Source organism: Oncorhynchus mykiss, chromosome 12, assembly GCF_057628025.1.
Source record: "Oncorhynchus mykiss isolate SJ-2025 chromosome 12, ASM5762802v1, whole genome shotgun sequence".
Classification (NCBI taxonomy): domain Eukaryota; kingdom Metazoa; phylum Chordata; class Actinopteri; order Salmoniformes; family Salmonidae; genus Oncorhynchus; species Oncorhynchus mykiss.
Window position 1 is genome coordinate 83,322,303 of NC_143033.1, and position 20,742 is coordinate 83,343,044.

Consider the following 20,742-nt stretch of genomic DNA (forward strand, 5'->3'; position numbering starts at 1 on the left):
TCGAGAGGGAGAGGCAGGGGAGGACAGAGAATCTCATGGTAGAGATGGAGAGGCAGGGGAGGAGAGAGAATCTCATGGTAGAGATGGAGAGGCAGGGGAGGATAGAGAATCTCATGGTAGAGAGGGAGAGGCAGGGGAGGAGAGAGAATATCATGGTAGAGAGGGAGAGGCAGGGGAGGACAGAGAATCTCATGGTAGAGATGGAGAGGCAGGGGAGGACAGAGAATATCATGGTAGAGAGGGAGAGGCAGGGGAGGAGAGAGAATCTCATGGTAGAGATGGAGAGGCAGGGGAGGAGAGAGAATCTCATGGTAGAGATGGAGAGGCAGGGGAGGAGAGAGAATCTCATGGTAGAGATGGAGAGGCAGGGGAGGACAGAGAATCTCATGGTAGAGAGGGAGAGGCAGGGGAGGAGAGAGAATCTCATGGTAGAGAGGGAGAGGCAGGGGAGGACAGAGAATCTCATGGTAGAGATGGAGAGGCAGGGGAGGAGAGATAATCTCATGGTAGAGAGGGAGAGGCAGGGGAGGACAGAGAATCTCATGGTAGAGAGGGAGAGGCAGGGGAGGACAGAGAATCTCATGGTAGAGAGGGAGATGCAGGGGAGGAGAGAGAATCTCATGGTAGAGAGGGAGAGGCAGGGGAGGACAGAGAATCTCATGGTAGAGATAGATGGAGAGGCAGGGGAGGACAGAGAATCTCATGGTAGAGAGGGAGAGGCAGGGGAGGACAGAGAATCTCATGGTAGAGATGGAGAGGCAGGGGAGGATAGAGAATCTCATGGTAGAGAGGGAGAGGCAGGGGAGGAGAGAGAATCTCATGGTAGAGATGGAGAGGCAGGGGAGGAGAGAGAATCTCATGGTAGAGATGGAGAGGCAGGGGAGGAGAGAGAATCTCATGGTAGAGATGGAGAGGCAGGGGAGGATAGAGAATCTCATGGTAGAGATGGAGAGGCAGGGGAGGAGAGAGAATCTCATGGTAGAGAGGGAGAGGCAGGGGAGGAGAGAGAATCTCATGGTAGAGAGGGAGAGGCAGGGGAGGATAGAGAATCTCATGGTAGAGATGGAGAGGCAGGGGAGGAGAGAGAATCTCATGGTAGAGATGGAGAGGCAGGGGAGGAGAGAGAATCTCATGGTAGAGATGGAGAGGCAGGGGAGGATAGAGAATCTCATGGTAGAGATGGAGAGGCAGGGGAGGAGAGAGAATCTCATGGTAGAGATGGAGAGGCAGGGGAGGAGAGAGAATCTCATGGTAGAGATGGAGAGGCAGGGGAGGATAGAGAATCTCATGGTAGAGATGGAGAGGCAGGGGAGGAGAGAGAATCTCATGGTAGAGAGGGAGAGGCAGGGGAGGAGAGAGAATCTCATGGTAGAGATGGAGAGGCAGGGGAGGAGAGAGAATCTCATGGTAGAGAGGGAGAGGCAGGGGAGGATAGAGGATTTTTATTTTGTTTGTTTATTTCACCTTTATTTAACCAGGTAATAAGCTAGTTGAGAACAAGTTCTCATTTACAACTGTAACATGGCCAAGATAAAGCAAAGCAGATGTAATGGCAGAGAGAGAGAGGGGCAGGGGAGGGGAGGAGAGAGAAGGCCCATTGATCCTCAATGCCACCTGCTGTATGGCTCCTGCGAGGCCAGCCAGGGGAGCAGGAAACACACACATGGGCGCCTGCCTGGGCCACGGCCATATGGATGAAAGCCTTGTGGAGGAGCCGAGCTAGTCTTCCGCTATCTGACCACATCAGGTTGATTGACGGTCTTGAAGTTGGTGTTTTAAAGAAGTACACACAAAGGTGTAATGACAGAGGATACACACATGCAGAGAAACAGGTACAGAGAGAGCGAGTATTGGTGTGTGTGTGTGTGTTTGTGTAATAGAGAGACTTTAAGTGTGTGTGTGTGTGTGTGTGGACAAGTTTAACCATACGTGTTGGACCAGAAGTCCCCACAAGAATAATAAACAAACAAACATTTGACCAACTGGGGACATTTTGTTCATCCCCACAAGGTCATATGCTATTTCTAGGGGGTTTAGGCTTAAGGTTACAATTAGTGCTAGGGTTAGAATTAGGTTTAGGTTTAGGGTTAGTTTTAGGGTTAGGGTACGGGTATGGGTTAAGGAAAATAAGATTTTGAATGGGACTGAATTGTATGTCCCCACGAGGTTAGTTGCGCATGACTGTGTGTGTGTATGTTTGTGTGTGTGTGTGTGTGTGTGTGTGTGTGTGTGTGTGTGTGTGTGTAATAGAGAGGCAGGTAGAGAGAGAGCAGGTGTGTGTGTGTGTTGGAGAGAGAGAGAGAGGCAGAGGGACGTACCTGCCCAGCTGGGGGTCTCCATGTACAGGTAACGCCGGACGGGCCAAAGCTGGGAGATTCACTCACTGTTGATACTAACGAACCCTGTAGACACAAGGCAACACATCCTCCGTTTAGACAGGAGGACCAAGGCAGGCAGTTGCAGACATTTACATTTCTCAGACATTTACAACGAGTCAAATCTGTGTGTTTATTTGTTTGTGCGTGTGTGTCCCTGCCTGCCTGCTTGCGTGCGTGCGTGTTGTTTAAGTGTGTGAGTGCTCTCCTACTGTGAATGTTTCTGCTGAGCTGTGTATCTGAGCAGGCCTCAGGTTGGCTGGGGCCCAGCAGCCCAGCCGGTGAACCACAGAGAAAACTGCATTGATTTCATCCCCAGAAATCCCATCTCGCTGAGCCCGCCTTCTCACCCCGCCCTCCTTCCAATTAAGCATTTGCAGGGAGCCATGCCAACACAATTTGTCATTTATCAAAAGTAATTAAAAGCAATTTCTTCTCTGTTGTTGATTGGGAATTGACTAATTGTTGAGACTGTACAAATGGGGATAAATAAACCAGGGAATGCATGAATTTTACATCAACTTGGAGGAAAGCATAAACACTGTAAAATGAGTCCTCGACATCTGGCTCTGTGATTCCTCTCAACATGATTACGACTGCAAAAACTGAACCAGTTGTTCATGACATTCTGATACACAACAAGTCAAAGCCAGTAAATAATATATTAGAAATAACATATTGACTAACTGACGTAAAGAGTTCTGCTGCTAGAAATAGAGAGGGGCTGGTAAGAACTATGGCTGCTTTTCTGTCAAGACGAGACATATCCCACTGGGCACAATTCAACGTTAATTCCACGTTGGTTTGACATAAATTCATTAAAATGAAGTGGAAACATCGTTGATTCAACCAGTGTGTGCCCAGTGGGATGTTTCCCCGGATGGACCAACAAAGATATTTCATTTGGTAAATATCAACATTTAAGCCCGATATTCATTTAAAAAAACACAAGAGAGCAGGCAAGGCAACCTGGGGAGGGAAAACCAAAAGACCATTCAGCAGTAGAGGTTAGAGTTCATCTGTTCAGTGAAACCCAGCAATACCATTTCAACATTATCGGTAACAACCCCTGAATGCACCATTACCTTCTATAAGGGCAGAATTAAATGTCAGAATTGATTTGGGGAGGGAGGGCTGAGATATAAGCGAGCAGCTCTGGCGGCCATTTTGTTCCAGCGCGGCCCTGTATTTGGTCTCCCTGGATCATTAGCAGACGAAGCAGAGAGAAGGGCTGGAAACACATGAAGGAGGTGTGGGCACCCATCACAACTGTCTCCGGTGACAGGGGATGAAATAGAAAACAGGGAAGAGAGGAAGAGTGAGAGAACCCTAAATGAAAAAGGAACTATGCACGCAGAATGCCAGAGGAGTTCTTTAAATGTCCCACTGCTTTGTAAATAAGTTAGTTAGCTAAACAAATACCTGGCTTTGTTCTGAGCCGATCACTTTACTAACCAAGGCTTCTTCTGGTGCCAACAAATGGAGCCGTTGCTTCAATGAGGCGATTAGATTATCCCTTTGAAGGCTGCAGTTGGACAAGCAATTCTATCATTGCCTGGGAACACAAAAATAATTGGGCAACAGTGGGAAAAGTGTGATATTCACGCCTCTACTGAGACTGAACCATGCCTGGAATATCTAATGGAGCCTTTCACTCTCTCCTGCCTTGTTTGGATTCCCATTCATCATGAAAAACTCAATGACTTAAGTTCCCTAACATGCAGGGTTATTAATGCTCTAATTATGCTTCTCCCTCTAATCTTTTGCCTTGCAATTTGGGTGATATACTGTATGTGTGAACAACATGGCAGGTCCCATAGAAGTGAAAGCTGAATTAGGAATTGTTGTGCTATAAAGCACCTTCTCTTGGGAGCCATCGGCGAGATAGAGAGAGCCTGTCATTGGTTGTCTATACATGGGGATTTATGTAAGCCCACTGAGCATGTGTGTGCATATGCGTTCTCCCTAAGTATGTAATGTATGCACAGGGCTGAATAATCAGTTGCTAATACAGTTACCCACTAATATTATATAGCTAACAGCTCATAGCATTCCAACATGATAACATGATTTAATCAAACCTCAAACTAGCCCCCTATCACTTCCTCTGGTTCCTATTAAATCGGCCTTGACAGCTTTAGAGGGGTGAAATAATTTGGGACGTTTTGAAGATGCCTGTGAGAGCCTTGGGGAGCCCCTGCAGAGTGGCTGTGGAGGCCCTGTACTGCCTGCAGCCATGACTGTTCTTCAAGGCTTCTCCTCTGAGCATTTTTACAACAGCACAAATTAGGAGGAAGGAATGCCTCTGTCAGTGCAGCCCAGACAGCCAACTTGGGCAGAAACTTGGATGACAATGAAGAAACGGAGGGCGTCATAAACTGCGGAAAATAAGCTCTCACTTTCAAACGTTTACGGCAGCTCAAATATCTAATGATACCTCTCATAGCTTTTAATCTTTAATGTGAAAAATTAATCATCCCATTCATTATTTTAATAGCTGTCATTTTTCTCTCCCTAAAGTGATGATTTATAACCATTAAGCCCCACGTCAGCTTGTGTGAGAGGGATTTATAGTAATGTTTGCACCAGGTAGCCTCCAACCATATTTCATTACTCTGACAAGCCATTAAAATGCCCTGATGATTAAACAACAGCTCTGAGGTCAGTGTGTATGGCTGTTAACTTACACTGTATACTTCAGTCTGGGAATTGAGACAGACACACAGCATCTCTTCTCTCCCTTCAGACAGTGTGTGAATGTATGGATGTGGTGTATCTCATTCTATACAGTGGGGGGGATGAGAGAGTCACTACCACTGAGGGAGAATGGTATAAAGATACGCCAGAGATACAAAGACATTGCTGTGTTACTGGGCTACTAGAGTTTTCAGTTTGCTTTCTGCTAAAGAGGTTTTGCACCATGAAGGAGGCTAGGTAGATATTTTAAAGGAACTGTGGAAGCAAAACATTGAGTAGTTTGTTTATTTGGTGATGGAGACGAGGTTGTGCTTTGAGTGGCATAGACCTAACCTGCCCATGTTGCTTGGGAAAAAGCAGCCCTCAAAATGGATCCCCTTTGGATCCAGTAGGAGAGGAGAGGAGAGGAGAGGAGAGGAGAGGAGAGGAGAGGAGAGAGGAGGGGAGAGGAGAGGAGAGGAGAGGAGGGGAGAGGAGAGGATAGGAGAGAGGAGGGGAGAGGAGAGAGGAGAGGAGAGGAGAGGAGAGGAGAGGAGAGGAGAGGAGAGGAGGGGAGAGGATAGGAGAGAGGAGGGGAGAGGAGAGAGGAGAGGAGAGGAGAGGAGAGGAGAGGAGAGGAGAGGAGAGGAGAGGAGAGAGGAGGGGAGAGGAGAGAGGAGGGGAGAGGAGGGGAGAGGAGAGGAGGGGAGAGGAGAGGAGAGGAGAGGAGAGGAGAGGAGAGGAGAGGAGAGGAGAGGAGAGGAGAGGAGAGGAGAGGAGAGGAGAGGAGAGGAGAGGAGAGGAGAGGAGAGGAGAGGAGAGGAGTGAACGGCAGGCCTGGAAGAGCTACGTAGCTGGGGGAGGATTTACCTCCCCTGCATGTTCTATGATACATACACGTCTAATATCCAGGGTCCAGCGGTCACAATTGATCACCGATGCAGTGTCTGACACTGACTGACAGCGGCTGTAATTGCTATGTTTGCTTTGGGAGTAGAGCAGGGGAACAGAGCAGGGGAACAGAGCAGGGGAACAGAGCAGGGGAACAGAGCAGGGGAACAGAGCAGGGAACAGAGCAGGGGAACAGAGCAGGGGAACAAAGCAAGGGAACAGAGCAGGGGAACAGAGCAGGGGAACAGAGCAGGGGAACAGAGCAGGACCGAGAGGTCCAAACACACTGGGCTCCCTCACTGCATTACTACAGTCCAAAACCCCAGGAGCCCCACTCTGGACATTACATCATAGATTGGACTACACATAGCTGAGGACAAGGGAAAAGTGTCTGATACTGGATGTGTGAAGAATATACAAGGACATTGTCAAAACTTTGGTTGTGGTGTTGGATGACTCCATTTTTTATACATGTTTATCTAACAAAATCTCATATTGTACATAATCCTGTGTTGATATCTTTGTGTCTAGGCTGCATGGCAGTCATGTTTTCAGAGAATAATTTTTGTCTTTCGGTTCTCTCATTTAATGTCTGTGGTACCTGTGCGGTACATCTAGCTCTCTAGATCCCTTTACAGCAGTGGTATTCAAAGTCTGGGTCGCTGGGGAACTGCAATGGAAAAATATACGTTTTTTGAGAACGATAAATTCGATTTTATGGTTGTATTATTAGATTTGGGGTGGGGTCATGAGAAATTATTGGGAAAAAGATTGAATACCATTGGTTTGAATGCCATTGGTTTGAATACCATTTGTTTGAATACTATTTGTTTGAATGCCATTGGTTTGCAGGCTATAGCATAGTATACATGTAGAAGAGAATATATCAGCTCCTCTCAAATGAGTTAGAGAAAAATACTGTTGTTTTGTCCCTGATGAAAAGCAGAGAAATGCATCTCATTTGCAATGGTTAACGCAAATATAGGCATACGAATGTTAATTACCACTACAAATACCACAGTGGCAACAATGAAAAATCTACTTACACATGTAGCGTGATGCCGTTCCCAATAACACTTTTGTCTACGTGAAACAGGATGTTTAGCACCCAGCTGTAGTGTGAAGCTGTGAATGCATGGGGAAATGGTACTTGTAACTCTGAGTATTTTCTTTTGCAACTTTGCAAGTTTTTCTATCTATCGGCAAGGCACATGAAATCCCAACTGGTCAGACTCTAGGCTTCTGATGCCTGGCTTTAGTCATGAATCAAACCACTGCAGAAATGAAAGCAGTTTAGAAGGCTGCCAAGATTCTACTCAAACAAGTTAGTGATTAAAAATACATGTCAAAAGAATCTTTTTGTGACAACAAGTTCTCCCAAATTCTTGTTGAACTTCTAATGTTCCCGGCTATGACTTCAAAGGGGAAATTAAATATTAAAGCTATTATCTAAGACTCTCTTAATGTTATCTAAGGTTAAGTTATATATATATATATATATATATATATAATGCCGACCTTCACAACTATTTTACGTAATAGAGTCCAATTTTGGAGGAGGAACATGATCAAGGGGGAACTGATCCGCTATGTAGACCCACAACCTATGTGACATACTCCATTCCTTTCATACTCCTTTGTGGACCACATTATGCATAGAATGTTCTGCATACGATATGTAATCGGTAACACCCTGTATTTCACCTCGTTTGATTTCTTTGCTGCTGGCTGTCTCTATCTGGCATGATATTCACAGACTAGGCCTGGTGTACCAACATCATAATGATTACTTTCACCTTGTAGCTGGAGTTTTGCTGTTCTGAATGTGAAATATCATTGCAGCCACTGCACCCGATACCATAACCTCTATCACTACTGTTTACCCAACTGTAAAATGGTAAATAACTAAGCATTTGAGCGAGGTTAGCGTAGCCGGAAAGCGAGTTGAAAGCCCGGGCTCTGATAAATTTGTCGGAAAAATGCTCCTGGAGTATTTGTTGTCGACTGTGCATCAGTGAGGAGCTGGCCTGGGATTTGAGTCTTGCTGAAGCCAAGCAAAGCATGCCAGATCACTAATTGCACAATTTAAAACCAAAGTCCCTGGCAGCTTGTCGTTTGCAACAGAGGGAAGAGCCATTGCTTAATCAGTGAGCTCAACACAGATCTCTGTTGAGATACTAGAGTTGTATGATGGATAGTCCCTCCAAGCTCTGAGTCAATACCAAGAGCTAAGACAATGTATATATACAGTAACTGGTGTCAACTCCGTAATGACACCCTGGTGTCAACTCCGTAATGACAGCCTAGAACGTACTTCAAGGTGGTTATGACTGTAGAATGACTGAGATGATGCACATGAATCGATAGCAGCTAATCAGGTTGGCATCAGGTGATTGGATGAGTGTTCATTAAGGGTTGTTATGGAAACTGGTAATCGCCTGAAGGAAGAAGGTAATGATTTTCATAACCCTCTAAATACTGCATATGGTTTCTGAGCTCATAGGAGTCATAATCCGATCAGAATAACGATGCAGTTATTTTTCCTAACGGACATAGACATTGATCATTTCTGAGGTGCGGAGATGTAAAACTCTGTCTAGTACTGGCGGTTTCCAGCTAGGCCAAAATAAAACATGTCTTGCACTATACCAATGCTTTTTTGGATTCATTTGATCCATAAAACAATGTTTGGAGATAATAGTTGAAATATGCTTCTTTGCCACTTTCTTCAACAGGGCCCCTGGAGTTAAATGAACTCCAGTAAGGCCAGCACATATACTTCTCCGTAAGAATGCTTAGAAGTCTGTAAATCTAAGTGCTAAAACGCATTACTGTGGTACACTGTTCCTGCAACTTCACTGTTGAGACAAACTGTTAACACTTGTAGCAACACTGGCTAGTGGAGTTGAAAGTGTTCTGGCAGTGAGGACATTAGCTAGCTGTGAAAGAGAGAGTGACAGGCCAGCCAAGGCACACACTACTCTCCATGAGAACAGTTTAACTAGCACTAGTAGGGCTGGTCCACTGGCCCTATTGAGGCAGACATACTGCCATTCTATTGTTCAGATGGACTTCTGCTCTGAGCTGGGCCTAACGACATAACACACTCCATCAGTGACAGAGCAGGAAAAACACTGTCCCTCATGCATCACACGCATGCGCGCACGCCCTCACACAAGCACAGACTCACGCACAGAAAGACAGCCCCATGGTCAATTCCTCAGTGAAGCAACATCCGTCTCATTTTCACTCTGCTCTCTCTCTCTCTCTCTCTCTCTCTCTCTCTCTCTCTCTCTCTCTCTCTCTCTCTGTGTGTCTCTCTCTCTCTCTCTGTCGCTCTCTCTCTCTGTCTGTCTCTCTGTCTGTCTCTCTCTCGCTCTGTCTGTCTGTCTGTCTGTCTGTCTGTCTGTCTGTCTGTCTGTCTGTCTGTCTGTCTGTCTGTCTGTCTGCCTGCCTGCCTGCCTGCCTGCCTGCCTGCCTGCCTGCCTGCCTGCCTGCCTGCCTGCCTGCCTGCCTGCCTGCCTGCCTGTCTGTCTGTCTGTCTGTCTGTCTCTCTGTCTGTCTGTCTGTCTCTCTGTCTCTCTTTCTCCGTCTCTCTCTCAACAAGAGCAATGCGGCACTGAGGGCCTTGAATTAAAAAGCCAATATGTAAAACCATAGAGGGATGCCATTTTGAAAAAGTGTTTCATCAATGGAAATCATATTAACATGATAAAGGGCAGATTGGGAGGCGAGGGGCATTGATTCAGATGATGCTCCTCCAGTCCACGCCGCCATGTCCACTTCAGACATGTTAATGAATCACAACACAACGTAGGATGGGAGAGATAGAGAGATATGAAGGGAAGGAGACAGAGAGAGAGAGAGAGAGAGAGAGAAGGGTGTGGTCAAAGAAGCAGAAGAAGAGAGGAGTGGTGGAGAGGAATGTAAGCATCACTTAGGTAGGGGGCATTTCTGGACACTGGGTTTGATGTTAGACAGTCAGGGCAGAAGGCTGCTGACATGGCCGTTCTGAGTGAGCTGAACCAAAGCCTGGTGTAAAGAGGTGTGGCTGTGGCAGAGTGTTACAGAGACTACCCTACACCCTCTGTTGTACAGGACTACACACAGGCTGCCTGGGGGAGCCAGCATCCAAGGGTTCATACACACACACAGGTTGCGACATGAAAGTGACAAGTCCATCGCTGCCAGGCCACACGGTAGACAGAGAGAGCGAGGCCACAACACAGAGAGAGCTGGGTCATTATCAACTCACCTTCAATTAACTGTCCTTGGCACACAGCATTCCAACCAGCCATGACACATATTCATACCAAATAAACCCATTCAAAATGACTCCTCACTAAGGATCAGGTGAATTCTTTTGAGGAGCCCAAATAAAACTTTGTCAACATAAAACACATTCTTCATCAAAGGACGGACTCAAACGGATTATGTTCAATTGCTTGCCATGCTACAGAGAGGAGGGACTGGAAGAAGAAGAAGAAGAAGAAAAGGAGTGCGGGAGAGGAGGAGGCCTCTTTTGGAGTGTGATGGCGCAGCACCTTTGTTAAATATGAATAATTAAGTGGGAAAATGAAAGTGTTTCATCTCCATTAGGATCAGAAAATAGGACTATGATACATAATTGAGAGTAGTTTCACTTTAATAGAATGAACAGAAGTCATTTGGTATTGGAATGTGCAGGGGTGATTTAGCCAAAAGAAAGTGTATTATTAGGTTTAATAGAATACCTACACATGATCAATGTCATGAGTGGAGCTGGTAGTTTGTCTCGGCTTCTCCAGATGATTAGTGTAATAGAATAATGGCCTGATGAATTCACATTGCTCCGGCATTGATTACAGAGAGCGCCACACATTTTTCATGCCGAGTGCAGCTACACAGACCATTCATTACGCCTCTAATACATGTGACATAACAGCTGCATGACACATTATACAGGATGCAGACTGACTGTGTCTTTCTTTGAACATGCTCTGCCAAGGATTAGGGCAGCAGGTACCCTGGTGGTTAGAGTGTTGGGCTAATAACCAAGAAGTCATCGGTTCGAATACCCGAGTTGACAAAGTGAAAAATCTGTCGATGTACCCTTGAGCAAGGCACTTAACCCTATTTGCTCCAGGGGTACCGAACAGCTATGGCTTACCCTGTAAAACAACACATTTCACTACACCTATCTGGTGTATGTGACATACAGTACCGGACAAAAGTTTGGACACACTTGAGAACTCCTTTAAGACTGTTGGATAAGCATTCCAGGTGAAGCTAGTTGAGAGATTGCCAAGAGTGTGCAAAGCTATCATCAAGGCAAAGAGCTGCTACTTAAAATATAAAATATTTGTTTAACACTTTTTTGTTTACTACATGGTTCCATATGTGTTATTATATAATTTTGAAGTCGGAAGTTTACATACACCTTAGCCAAATACATTTAAACTCAGTTTTTCATAATTCCTGACATTTGATCCCAGTAAACATTCCCTGTCTTACGTCAGTTAGGATCACCACTTAATATTAAGAATGTGAAATGTCAGAATAATAGTAGAGAGAATAATTTATTTCAGCATTTATTTATTTCATTAAATTCCCAGTGGGTCAGAAGTTTACATACACTCAATTAGTATTTGGTAGCATTGCCTTTAAATTGTTTAACTTGAGTCAAATGTTTCGGGTAGCCTTCCAGAAGCTTCCCACAATAAGTTGGGTGAATCTTGGCCCATTCCTCCTGACAGAGCTGGTGTAACTGAGTCAGGTTTGTAGGCATCCTTGCTCTCACACACTTTTTCAGTTCTGCCCACAAATGCTCTATAGGATTGAGGTCAGGGCTTTGTGATGGCCACTTTAATACCTTGACTTTGTTGTCCTTAAGCCATTTTGCCACAAATTTGGAAGTATGGTTGGGGTCATTGTCCATTTGGAAGACCCATTTGCGACCAAGCTTTAACTTCCTAACTGATGTCTTGAGATGTTGCTTCAATATATCCACATAATTGTTCTTCCTCATGATTCCATGTATTTTGTGAAGTGCACTAGTCCCTCCTGCACCAAAGCACCCCCACAACATGATGCTGCCACCCCCATGCTTCACGATTGGGATGGTGTTCTTCGGCTTGCAAGCCTCCCCCATTCTCCTCCAAACATAACGATGGTCATTATGGCCAAACAGTTCTATTTTTGTTTCATCAAACCAGAGGACATTTTTCCAAAAAGTACGATCTTTGTCCCCATGTGCAGTTGCAAACCATAGTGGTTTTGGAGCAGTGGCTTCTTCCTTGCGGAGAGGCCTTTCAGGTTATGTCGATATAGGACTAGTTTTTAGTGTGGATATAGATACTTTTGTACCTGTTTCCTCCAGCATCTTCATAAGGTCCTTTGCTGTTGTTCTGGGATTGATTTGCACTTTTCGCACCAAAGTACGTTAATCTCTAGGAGACAGAACGCGTCTCCTTCCTGAGCGGTATGACGGCTGTGTCATCCGATGGTGTTTATAATTGTGTACTATTGTTTGTACAGTCGTGGCCAAAATTTTTGAGAATGACACAAATATTAATTTTCACAAAGTCTGCTGCCTCAGTTTGTATGATGGCAATTTTCATATACTCCAGAATGTTATGAAGAGTGATGAACAGATGAATTGCAATTAATTGCAAAGCCCCTCTTTGCCATGCAAATGAACTGAATCCCCTAAAAACATTCCCACTGCATTTCAGCCCTGTCACAAAAGGACCAGCTGACATCATGTCAGTAATTCTCTTGTTAACACAGGTGTGAGTGTTGACGAAGACAAGGCTGGAGATCACTCTGTCATGCTGATTGAGTTCGAATGACAGACTGGAAGCTTTAAAAGGAGGGTGGTGCTTGGAATCATTGTTCTTCCCCTGTCAATCATGGTTATCTGCCGTCATCATTTCTTTGCACAAAAAGGGCTTCACAGGCAAGGATATTGCTACCAGTAAGATTGCACTGAAATCAATCATGTATCGTATCATCAAGAACTTCAAGGAGAGCGGTTCAATTGTTCTGAAGAAGGCTTTATGGCGCCCAAGAAATTCCAGCAAGCACCAGGACCGTCTCCTAAAGTTGATTCAGCTGCGGGATCGGTGCACCACCAGTACAGAGTTTGCTCAGGAATGGCAGCAGGCAGGTGTGAGTGCATCTGCACGCACAGTGAGGCAAATACTTTTGGAGGATGGCCTGGTGTCAAGAAGGGCAGCAAAGAAGCCACTTCTCTCCAGGGACAACATCAGGGACAGACTGATATTCTGCAAAAGGTACAGGGATTGGACTGCTGAGGACTGGGGTAAGGTCATTTTCTCTGATGAATCCCCTTTCCGATTGTTTGGGGCATCCGGAAAAAAGCTTGTCCAGAGAAGACAAGGTGAGCGCTACCATCAGTCCTGTGTTATGCCAACAGTAAAGCATCCTGAGACCATTCATGTGTGGGGCTGCTTCTCAGCCAAGGGAGTGGGATCACTCACAATTTTGCATAAGAACATAAGAATGAATAAATGAATAAAGAACGGTACCAACACATCCTCCGAGAGCAACTTCTCCCAACCATCCAGGAACAGTTTGGTGATGAACAATGCCTTTTTCAGCATGATGGAGCACCTTGCCATAAGGCAAAAGTGATAACTAAGTGGCTCGGGGAACAAAACATCGATATTTTGGGTCCATGGCCAGGAAACTCCCCAGACCTTAATCCCATTGAGAACTTGTGGTCAATCCTCAAGAGGCTGGTGGACAAACAAAAACCAACAAATTCTGACAAACTCCAAGCATTGATTATGCAAGAATGGGCTGACATCAGTCAGGATGTGGCCCAGAAGTTAATTGACAGCATGCCAGGGCGGATTGCAGAGGTCTTGAAAAAGAAGGGTCCACACTGCAAATATTGACTATTTGCATCAACTTCATGTAATTGTCAATAAGAGCCTTTGACACTGATGAAATGCTTGTAATTATACTTCAGTATTCCATAGTAACATCTGACAAAAATATCTAAAGACACTGAAGCAGCAAACTTTGTGTAAATTAATATTTGTGTCATTCTCAAAACCTTTGGCCACGACTGTACAGGTGAACGTGGTACCTTCAGGCGTTTGGAAATTGCACCCAAGGATGAACTTGTGGAGGTCTACAATTTGTTTTCTGAGGTCTTGGCTGATTTCTTTTGTTTTTTCCATGATGTCAAGCAAAGAGGCACTGAGTTTGAAGGTAGGCCTTGAAATACATCCACAGGTACACCTCCTATTGACTCAAATGATGTCAATTAGCCTATCAGAAGCTTGTAAAGCCATGACATAATTTTCTGGAACTTTCCAAGCTGTTTAAAGGCACAGTCAACTTAGTGTATGTAAACTTCTGACCCACTGGATTCGTGATACAGTGAATTATAAGTGAAATAATCTGTCTATACACAATTTTTGGAAAAATGACTGTGTCATGCACAAAGTACCGTAATTGCTGGACTATTAAGCGCACCTGAATATAAACCGCACCCACTGAATTATTAAAAAATATGTATTTTGTACATAAATAAGCCGCACATGTCTATAAGCCGCAGGTGCCTACCGGTACATTGAAACAAATGAACTTGGTCACTATCTTCCTCCTCCTGTGCACTGAAACCACTGAAGTAATCTCCTTCGGTGTCGGAGTTGAATAGCCTCAGAATTGCTTCACGATGTTGGATCGTTTTCATTGTCGCTCTCGTCACTTTCATCCGGAGGCAAATACCCCGCTGAGCTCATGCTGCCCCTTCAACACGCAGCAGTCCAGCCTTTCGAAACCCGTTGATGATAGTGGATTTTTTGACAATGCGCCATGCTGTCAGGACCCACTGCCAGACTTGACCATAAGTTGCTCTTCGCATGCAGCCCGTTTTAGTGAAGGATTTCTCCCCACTTGTCATCCAAGCCTCCCACTGAACAAGGAGCGCCACCTTAAATGCACGATTTACACTGATGTCGAGTGGCTGCAAATACTTTGGGCCATCTGCTTTTCTTCCCTCTGAAAGCTTTTGTCTTTTTTCACTGAGTCAGTTCCTCACGCTGCTTTTTCCAACGTCTTATCATCGACTCATTAAGGCCAAGCTCCCGTGCAACAGCTCTATTTCCTTTTCCAACAGCCAGATCGATCGCCTTCAACTTGAAAGCTGCATCATATGCATTTCTCCGTGTCTTTGCCATGATGAGGGTGACAAAATGACTACCGTAATCAGAATGATGGGAAGTTTGAACGCGCTCGATTTACGTCACATTATGTGACGGTGCTCAGTTTTTTGGAGGCATAAATCTTGTGAAAGCGGGAAAAATCCATAAATTAGCCGCGTCATTGTACACAAACAGCACAGCCATTTTATAAACATGAACCCATGACAGCGTCCTGCCAGTCGGTCCGTATTCAGGGGACGGCTGTCTAGCAGAAAGAGAAGGGTCTTTATCACTTCAAAGGCGCCTGTCCCTCCGGCTTCTCTGGGTTGCCATGACTGGTGCGCCGCTCCCTCGCTCGTCCTGGTGCTCCGCTCCCTTGCTCGTCCTGGTGCTCCGCTCCCTCGCTCGTCCTGGTGCTCCGCTCCCTCGCTCGTCCTGGTGCTCCGCTCCCTCGCTCGTCCCTCTTATGCTGCATTTGTCCAATCTTGGAAAGCCCAGAGTCAGGAAACACAAGGTCTTTTCAAAGTTAGTCAACAGGCCTTTGATGGCCAGCCAACGGAGTCAGCAACCCTGCGACAAGGTGCTGGGCTATTATCATTCAATAGACAGGCGGGATTTTGCATATTTAACAGGAAATTTCACTTTGCTTTTTTGACTCGGGGCATTATGCAGGGTCTCTGTACAATAAACCCATCAGCACCTTGCCAATTTGTTGTTTGGGTTTTTTCATTTTGATGGAAAAATGCATTTTTGTTTGTGTTATGCACAGTACATTCAAAACATGCAGGGAAATAAAATGGTTTGTCTGTTTGTTGACAAGTAAATTGGACAAACGGTTTAAGTTAAATGTTTTCTTTCTTTTCTCATATTTTTCTATGAACCTCATAAAGAAAGAACATAAAACTGTCCCATTCCATTATCTTCTATAATAGTGGAACCAATATAGGTAAAACATTGAATTCAGACAAACGCATATTATTAGCTTGGTCAGTGTCAAGAGCAGCAGCAGGTCTAGAAAGATCCATAGGGACATTCTGATAGGGACACTTCACCTCATCACCACAGTGTCTCCATGTCCACTCTGATAGGGACACATCACCACCACAGTGTCTCCATGTCTACTCTGATAGGGACACATCACCTCATCACCACAGTGTCTCCATGTCCACTCTGATAGGGACACATCACCTCATCACCACAGTGTCTCCATGTCCACTCTGATAGGGACACATCACCTCATCACCACAGTGTCTCCATGTCCACTCTGATAGGGACACCTCACCACCACAGTGTCTCCATGTCCATACACAGTTCCAATAGTCCACATTAAGTTACAACTTGGTCAGTGTCAAGAGCAGCAGCAGGTCTAGAAAGATCCATAGGGACATTCTGATAGGGACACTTCACCTCATCACCACAGTGTCTCCATGTCCATTCTGATAGGGACACATCACCTCATCACCACAGTGTCTCCATGTCCACTCTGATAGGGACACCTCACCACCACAGTGTCTCCATGTCCATACACAGTTCCAATAGTCCACATTAAGTTACAACTTGCACGTCATACTTGTATTAACAGTATATTTTGAATGTACTGAATGTACAGCACACTCTCCTATTGCGCTGATGGCTGACTAGTGCTGGAGCTGCTGTTGGGACTGCGGTAGTTGGAGACTGTTCCTGTTCAGAAGATTCCACAGTGGAGCGGCCACCCCTAATGAGTGACAGGCGTTCCCCCTTCTCTCCCCTCTCTGTGGGCTGGCACCCTTCTGTCCCCTACCTCCTTCTACTCCCTTGGCACGGGCAGCCCATGCAGCACTCCCAGGAGCCCCCACGAGGGCAGCTCCAGAGGACCAGAGTCCCATGGCAAGCTGCTAATGATCCATATGATGGCCAGGGCCAGACATTGTTTAGGCTACATTACCTAGAGAGGGCCGAACAACCATTTGCAATGTCACTAGATAATGCCCCAAAAAACAAATCTCGCAGACCTTCATATGGGTAATTAATTTGTCTGTGCGTCGGGGCACTTCGCCTCTCCCCGCGTCTCTCTTTCTGCCTTCCCTATGCTCTCCAAAAGATTTCCAATTGCTGGCAGACAATGGTTTCAGAAAGCAGTAAAAGGCCATTGATCTATTTGCAAATACCCGTCCCCATGCTGCGAAATGCATCTTGCTGTGTTGCGTTAAGCAATTCCACATTTTAATGGGCAGACTATTGATGGCTGATGCCAAAAGACTATGGTATTGACGCACTCAAACGTATCCACAATGAGGTCCAAGGGGGATAGCACCAGCTCAGCACAATAAACAAAGAAAGAGGCATCAAACTGAAAAAGAAGAGTTGCATAATGTTGCAGAGCTCTCATAAAAAGTAACTGTAATGTGTGCCTGGTGATTGACTTTCAGAATCGATGGTAGATCCTAAAGTACGCAGCAGAGCTGTTGCCAATAAACACGTTGAATCCATACCGGTTGGGCCAGACTACAGAGTAATTGCCAATTAGGAACATGTGCATTATTATACGTAATTAGGTGTTGATTAAAATTGGAACATTGCATGCAACAGCTCCAATGAGAGTGATAATAGCTGACTTATGTCCAGACAACATCAGGAGCACAGCCAGATCAACACAAGACTTCTGCTCATTTCTGCAGTTCCTCTGCACCTTATACTGTGCACGGAAAAAAGGAATGATCTCTGGATGAGATAGAGACAAGAAGAAAGACAAGACAAATGTTTGTGCTTACATCAAATGTCCTCAGACGAGAGACAACCCAACCACACCAATAAAGCAATCAATGCTAACTTAATCTCTCCCACCACAGTGGCACCTGCTTGCTGTTTCTCAGAGCCAAAATGAAAGAGGAAAGTTACCCTGAAGGACTTAAATAAATAAACGTAAATGTAGTCGTATTTTCTTGCCACTATGGCAGTCTTCACAGACATGCCCCAAACATCTATGCAACAATTCGTATGCTCTGTATTCAACAACGCTGAATAGAAACAGACATGGTCTTACACTGAGAGGAAGACCTAACACAGTCGTTTAAATAGAGGGAGTGTGTGTGTGAGTGTGTGTATGACTCATCTGTGCCAGGGTTAGTGTGACTGCCCACTGGTTGTGCCAGGGCAGGCTCGGAGTGGAGCGAAGCAGAGCCGGCCCAGCCAAAGGTGCTTTGGGGGATAAGCTGGGTGCCCTGTCTCAAATGGGGACACTTCACTGGGTAAAGCCTGCCTTACAAAGAACACTTTTCCCCACTGTGAATCTTCATACCTCCATCCAAGCAGAACTAAGGGTGCTGCTCACCAAGATACAAAGGGACAAACTCACACACATGCCCTCTCGAACACATCCAAACCACACACACATGCGCATGCACACACACACGCAGTCGGGCACATGTATACACAGTCACGCACATATATGCATGCAGTCGGACACACACACACACACACACACACACACACACACACACACACACACACACACACACACACACACACAGGCACAAGACTGCTCCCTCCTGGCCACACCCTGTGGCTGCACATCGTTGCGTGCTCCTCACAAAGAGACAGAGTGAGGCTGTATGTCATCCGTATGCAGTTGTGATTTCACTCAAATGTCAATGCCTTGAATGACCAGGGATCCCTCATACAAATGTACAGCCCAAAGGCTGTGGGATAGGTAGAGTGTGAGGCCTCTACGGAGGGCTGCATGAGGGAACACATATTACACACGTCTGGTGTCTGGGCTTTACGGCAGGCTTCTAAAGGACACAGCTGATATTTCAGACAATGGTCAGAGTAAAAGTCCAACAGTGATGACCGGGTCCTTTGTGTTGTCCTTGGGAGAAATACATAGCTGTGAACACCTCCACATAAAGAGCGTTGATACTGTACACAACCTAACATTTATTAAGTGATTAGAGAATGACTCTGTCTATCATCCCACCTCCACATGTCACTGTACATCATTAGGTCAAGTTAAGGGAGTCAGTAGTAGGTTATGAACTTGTAGGCTGACACACACACACACACACACACACACACACACACACACACACACACACACACACACACACACACACCACTCCTCCCCTCCAGCATTATCCCCTCATCAGAAGGGATAGCTCCTGCAGTTTCGGCAACAATTTACTGCATGTCATAATCAAATCCCTTTAAAATGGGAACAATTCAGCTATTGCCCGGCGTAATCAAATTAGCCCAAGTCTTTTTGGATTTTCAATTATCTCCAGTCGGAAGAGCACTTTATCCAGAGCGCTGGCTCTGCTCTGAACAGTGACGGGGGCTGACAGCAGCATCCTCACAATTACAGGGAGTCCAGACTAATGTGATGACAAGCTCGCCTGCCTCCGTTACTTAACCTTTCATTTGTGCTGGGGCTCCCTGGCGACCCCACCACCGCCATCATCAGACAGAGCCCCACGCCAGGCCCACTGAGCTGGCCAGCCCACAGCCAACCTATCCGCTAGGCTAGCCCTGCTCCTCCAGGCTCACCCACTGTGTTGTGTTTACTGCAGCAATGCAACAACAGGAGAGTCCAGACAAAGAAGGCATCACTCTGATCCTTTGGAGTAAAAAGTACTCATAGTCCTACTTCTAAAACTACACTACTGAGAATTGATGAGCTTCACTAGTGTTGAACGCCACTCAGGATCAGAAGTGACATTTAGATATTTTAAGGAAAGACAGAGGAATATCTACTATGGCATGACTAATACTAGCTACCTACTAAGTAGCTTGACCTCTTCCTGGTGTGAATTATTATAGTTTCATTCAACACTAATTCAACCCAGGGACTACAGATGAAAATGTGCTATCTAGCTAAATCTGGTGTAATGGCATGTTGTACATGATCCCTGACAAATAAAAAATAAATAAGTGCTTTCACTTAATTCAACACTGTTTTAATAATATTGTTTTTTTTATGTGTAACTGATTATAATCTCTATGTGATTGAATGAGTGATTTTCATTCAAATCATACTTCCTTGTTTGAACGGTACTCTGTGTGTTGAAGAGCAGATGTTCTGGGGTAGCTGGGAAAAACCTGAGAGACAAATAAATGAATAAATACATGTTTTATCTATCAGCCAAAAGAGGGAACTAAATGAATGTAAGGACGAGGAGTATGACAGAACCAGAACAAAAAAAACTATATTGTCCTGTTTCAAACAAGTGGAGAGAGAAGTGAGAATTAGCCGGTAATTAATTTGTCAGTCTGTATCTCAAAGCCACGTGTGCTCTTCTTAAGATTAAGAGGGTTTTGTAATAAACAGGGAAAGAGGGATTCTGCCTATTTCCTCCTGAAACAATTAGGTGGGTGTTTATTCAGGGGAAAGCTAAGGACGTGTTGCTGATGCAGGCGTTGGTTGGGGAAGTCACTCTGCATTGTTTACTGTTCATCTCCTCAGATGATTGAGGTTGGCTACGACCCCCCCCCCCCCCCCCCCCCCCCCGTTTCATGGATCTCAACTAGCCCAACTATGCATACGCTGAAATTCACACTGTATGTATGTTATTGGAACAATAACTGGAGACCAAGCTATTGTGCTCCATTTAGTAATATCTATATTATATGTTACAAATTTGCAAAATGTACAATGTTACATTTTG

The 20,742-nt window shown here is 45.3% G+C and overlaps 1 protein-coding gene across 6 annotated transcripts in view; it reads right to left on the reverse strand.

Annotated features, from left to right (window-relative positions):
- LOC110538551 (RNA binding protein fox-1 homolog 3) overlaps nucleotides 1–20,742 on the reverse strand; it is a 412,967-nt gene that overhangs the window by 229,778 nt on the left and 162,447 nt on the right. For all 6 annotated transcript variants that reach the window (XM_090193724.1, XM_090193727.1, XM_036938643.2 and 3 more), the window contains exon 5: nucleotides 2,319–2,402. In XM_090193724.1, coding sequence (XP_090049850.1) covers nucleotides 2,319–2,340 — 22 coding nt within the window. In that variant the 5' untranslated portion in view covers nucleotides 2,341–2,402. The remainder of the gene's footprint in view (nucleotides 1–2,318; nucleotides 2,403–20,742) is intronic.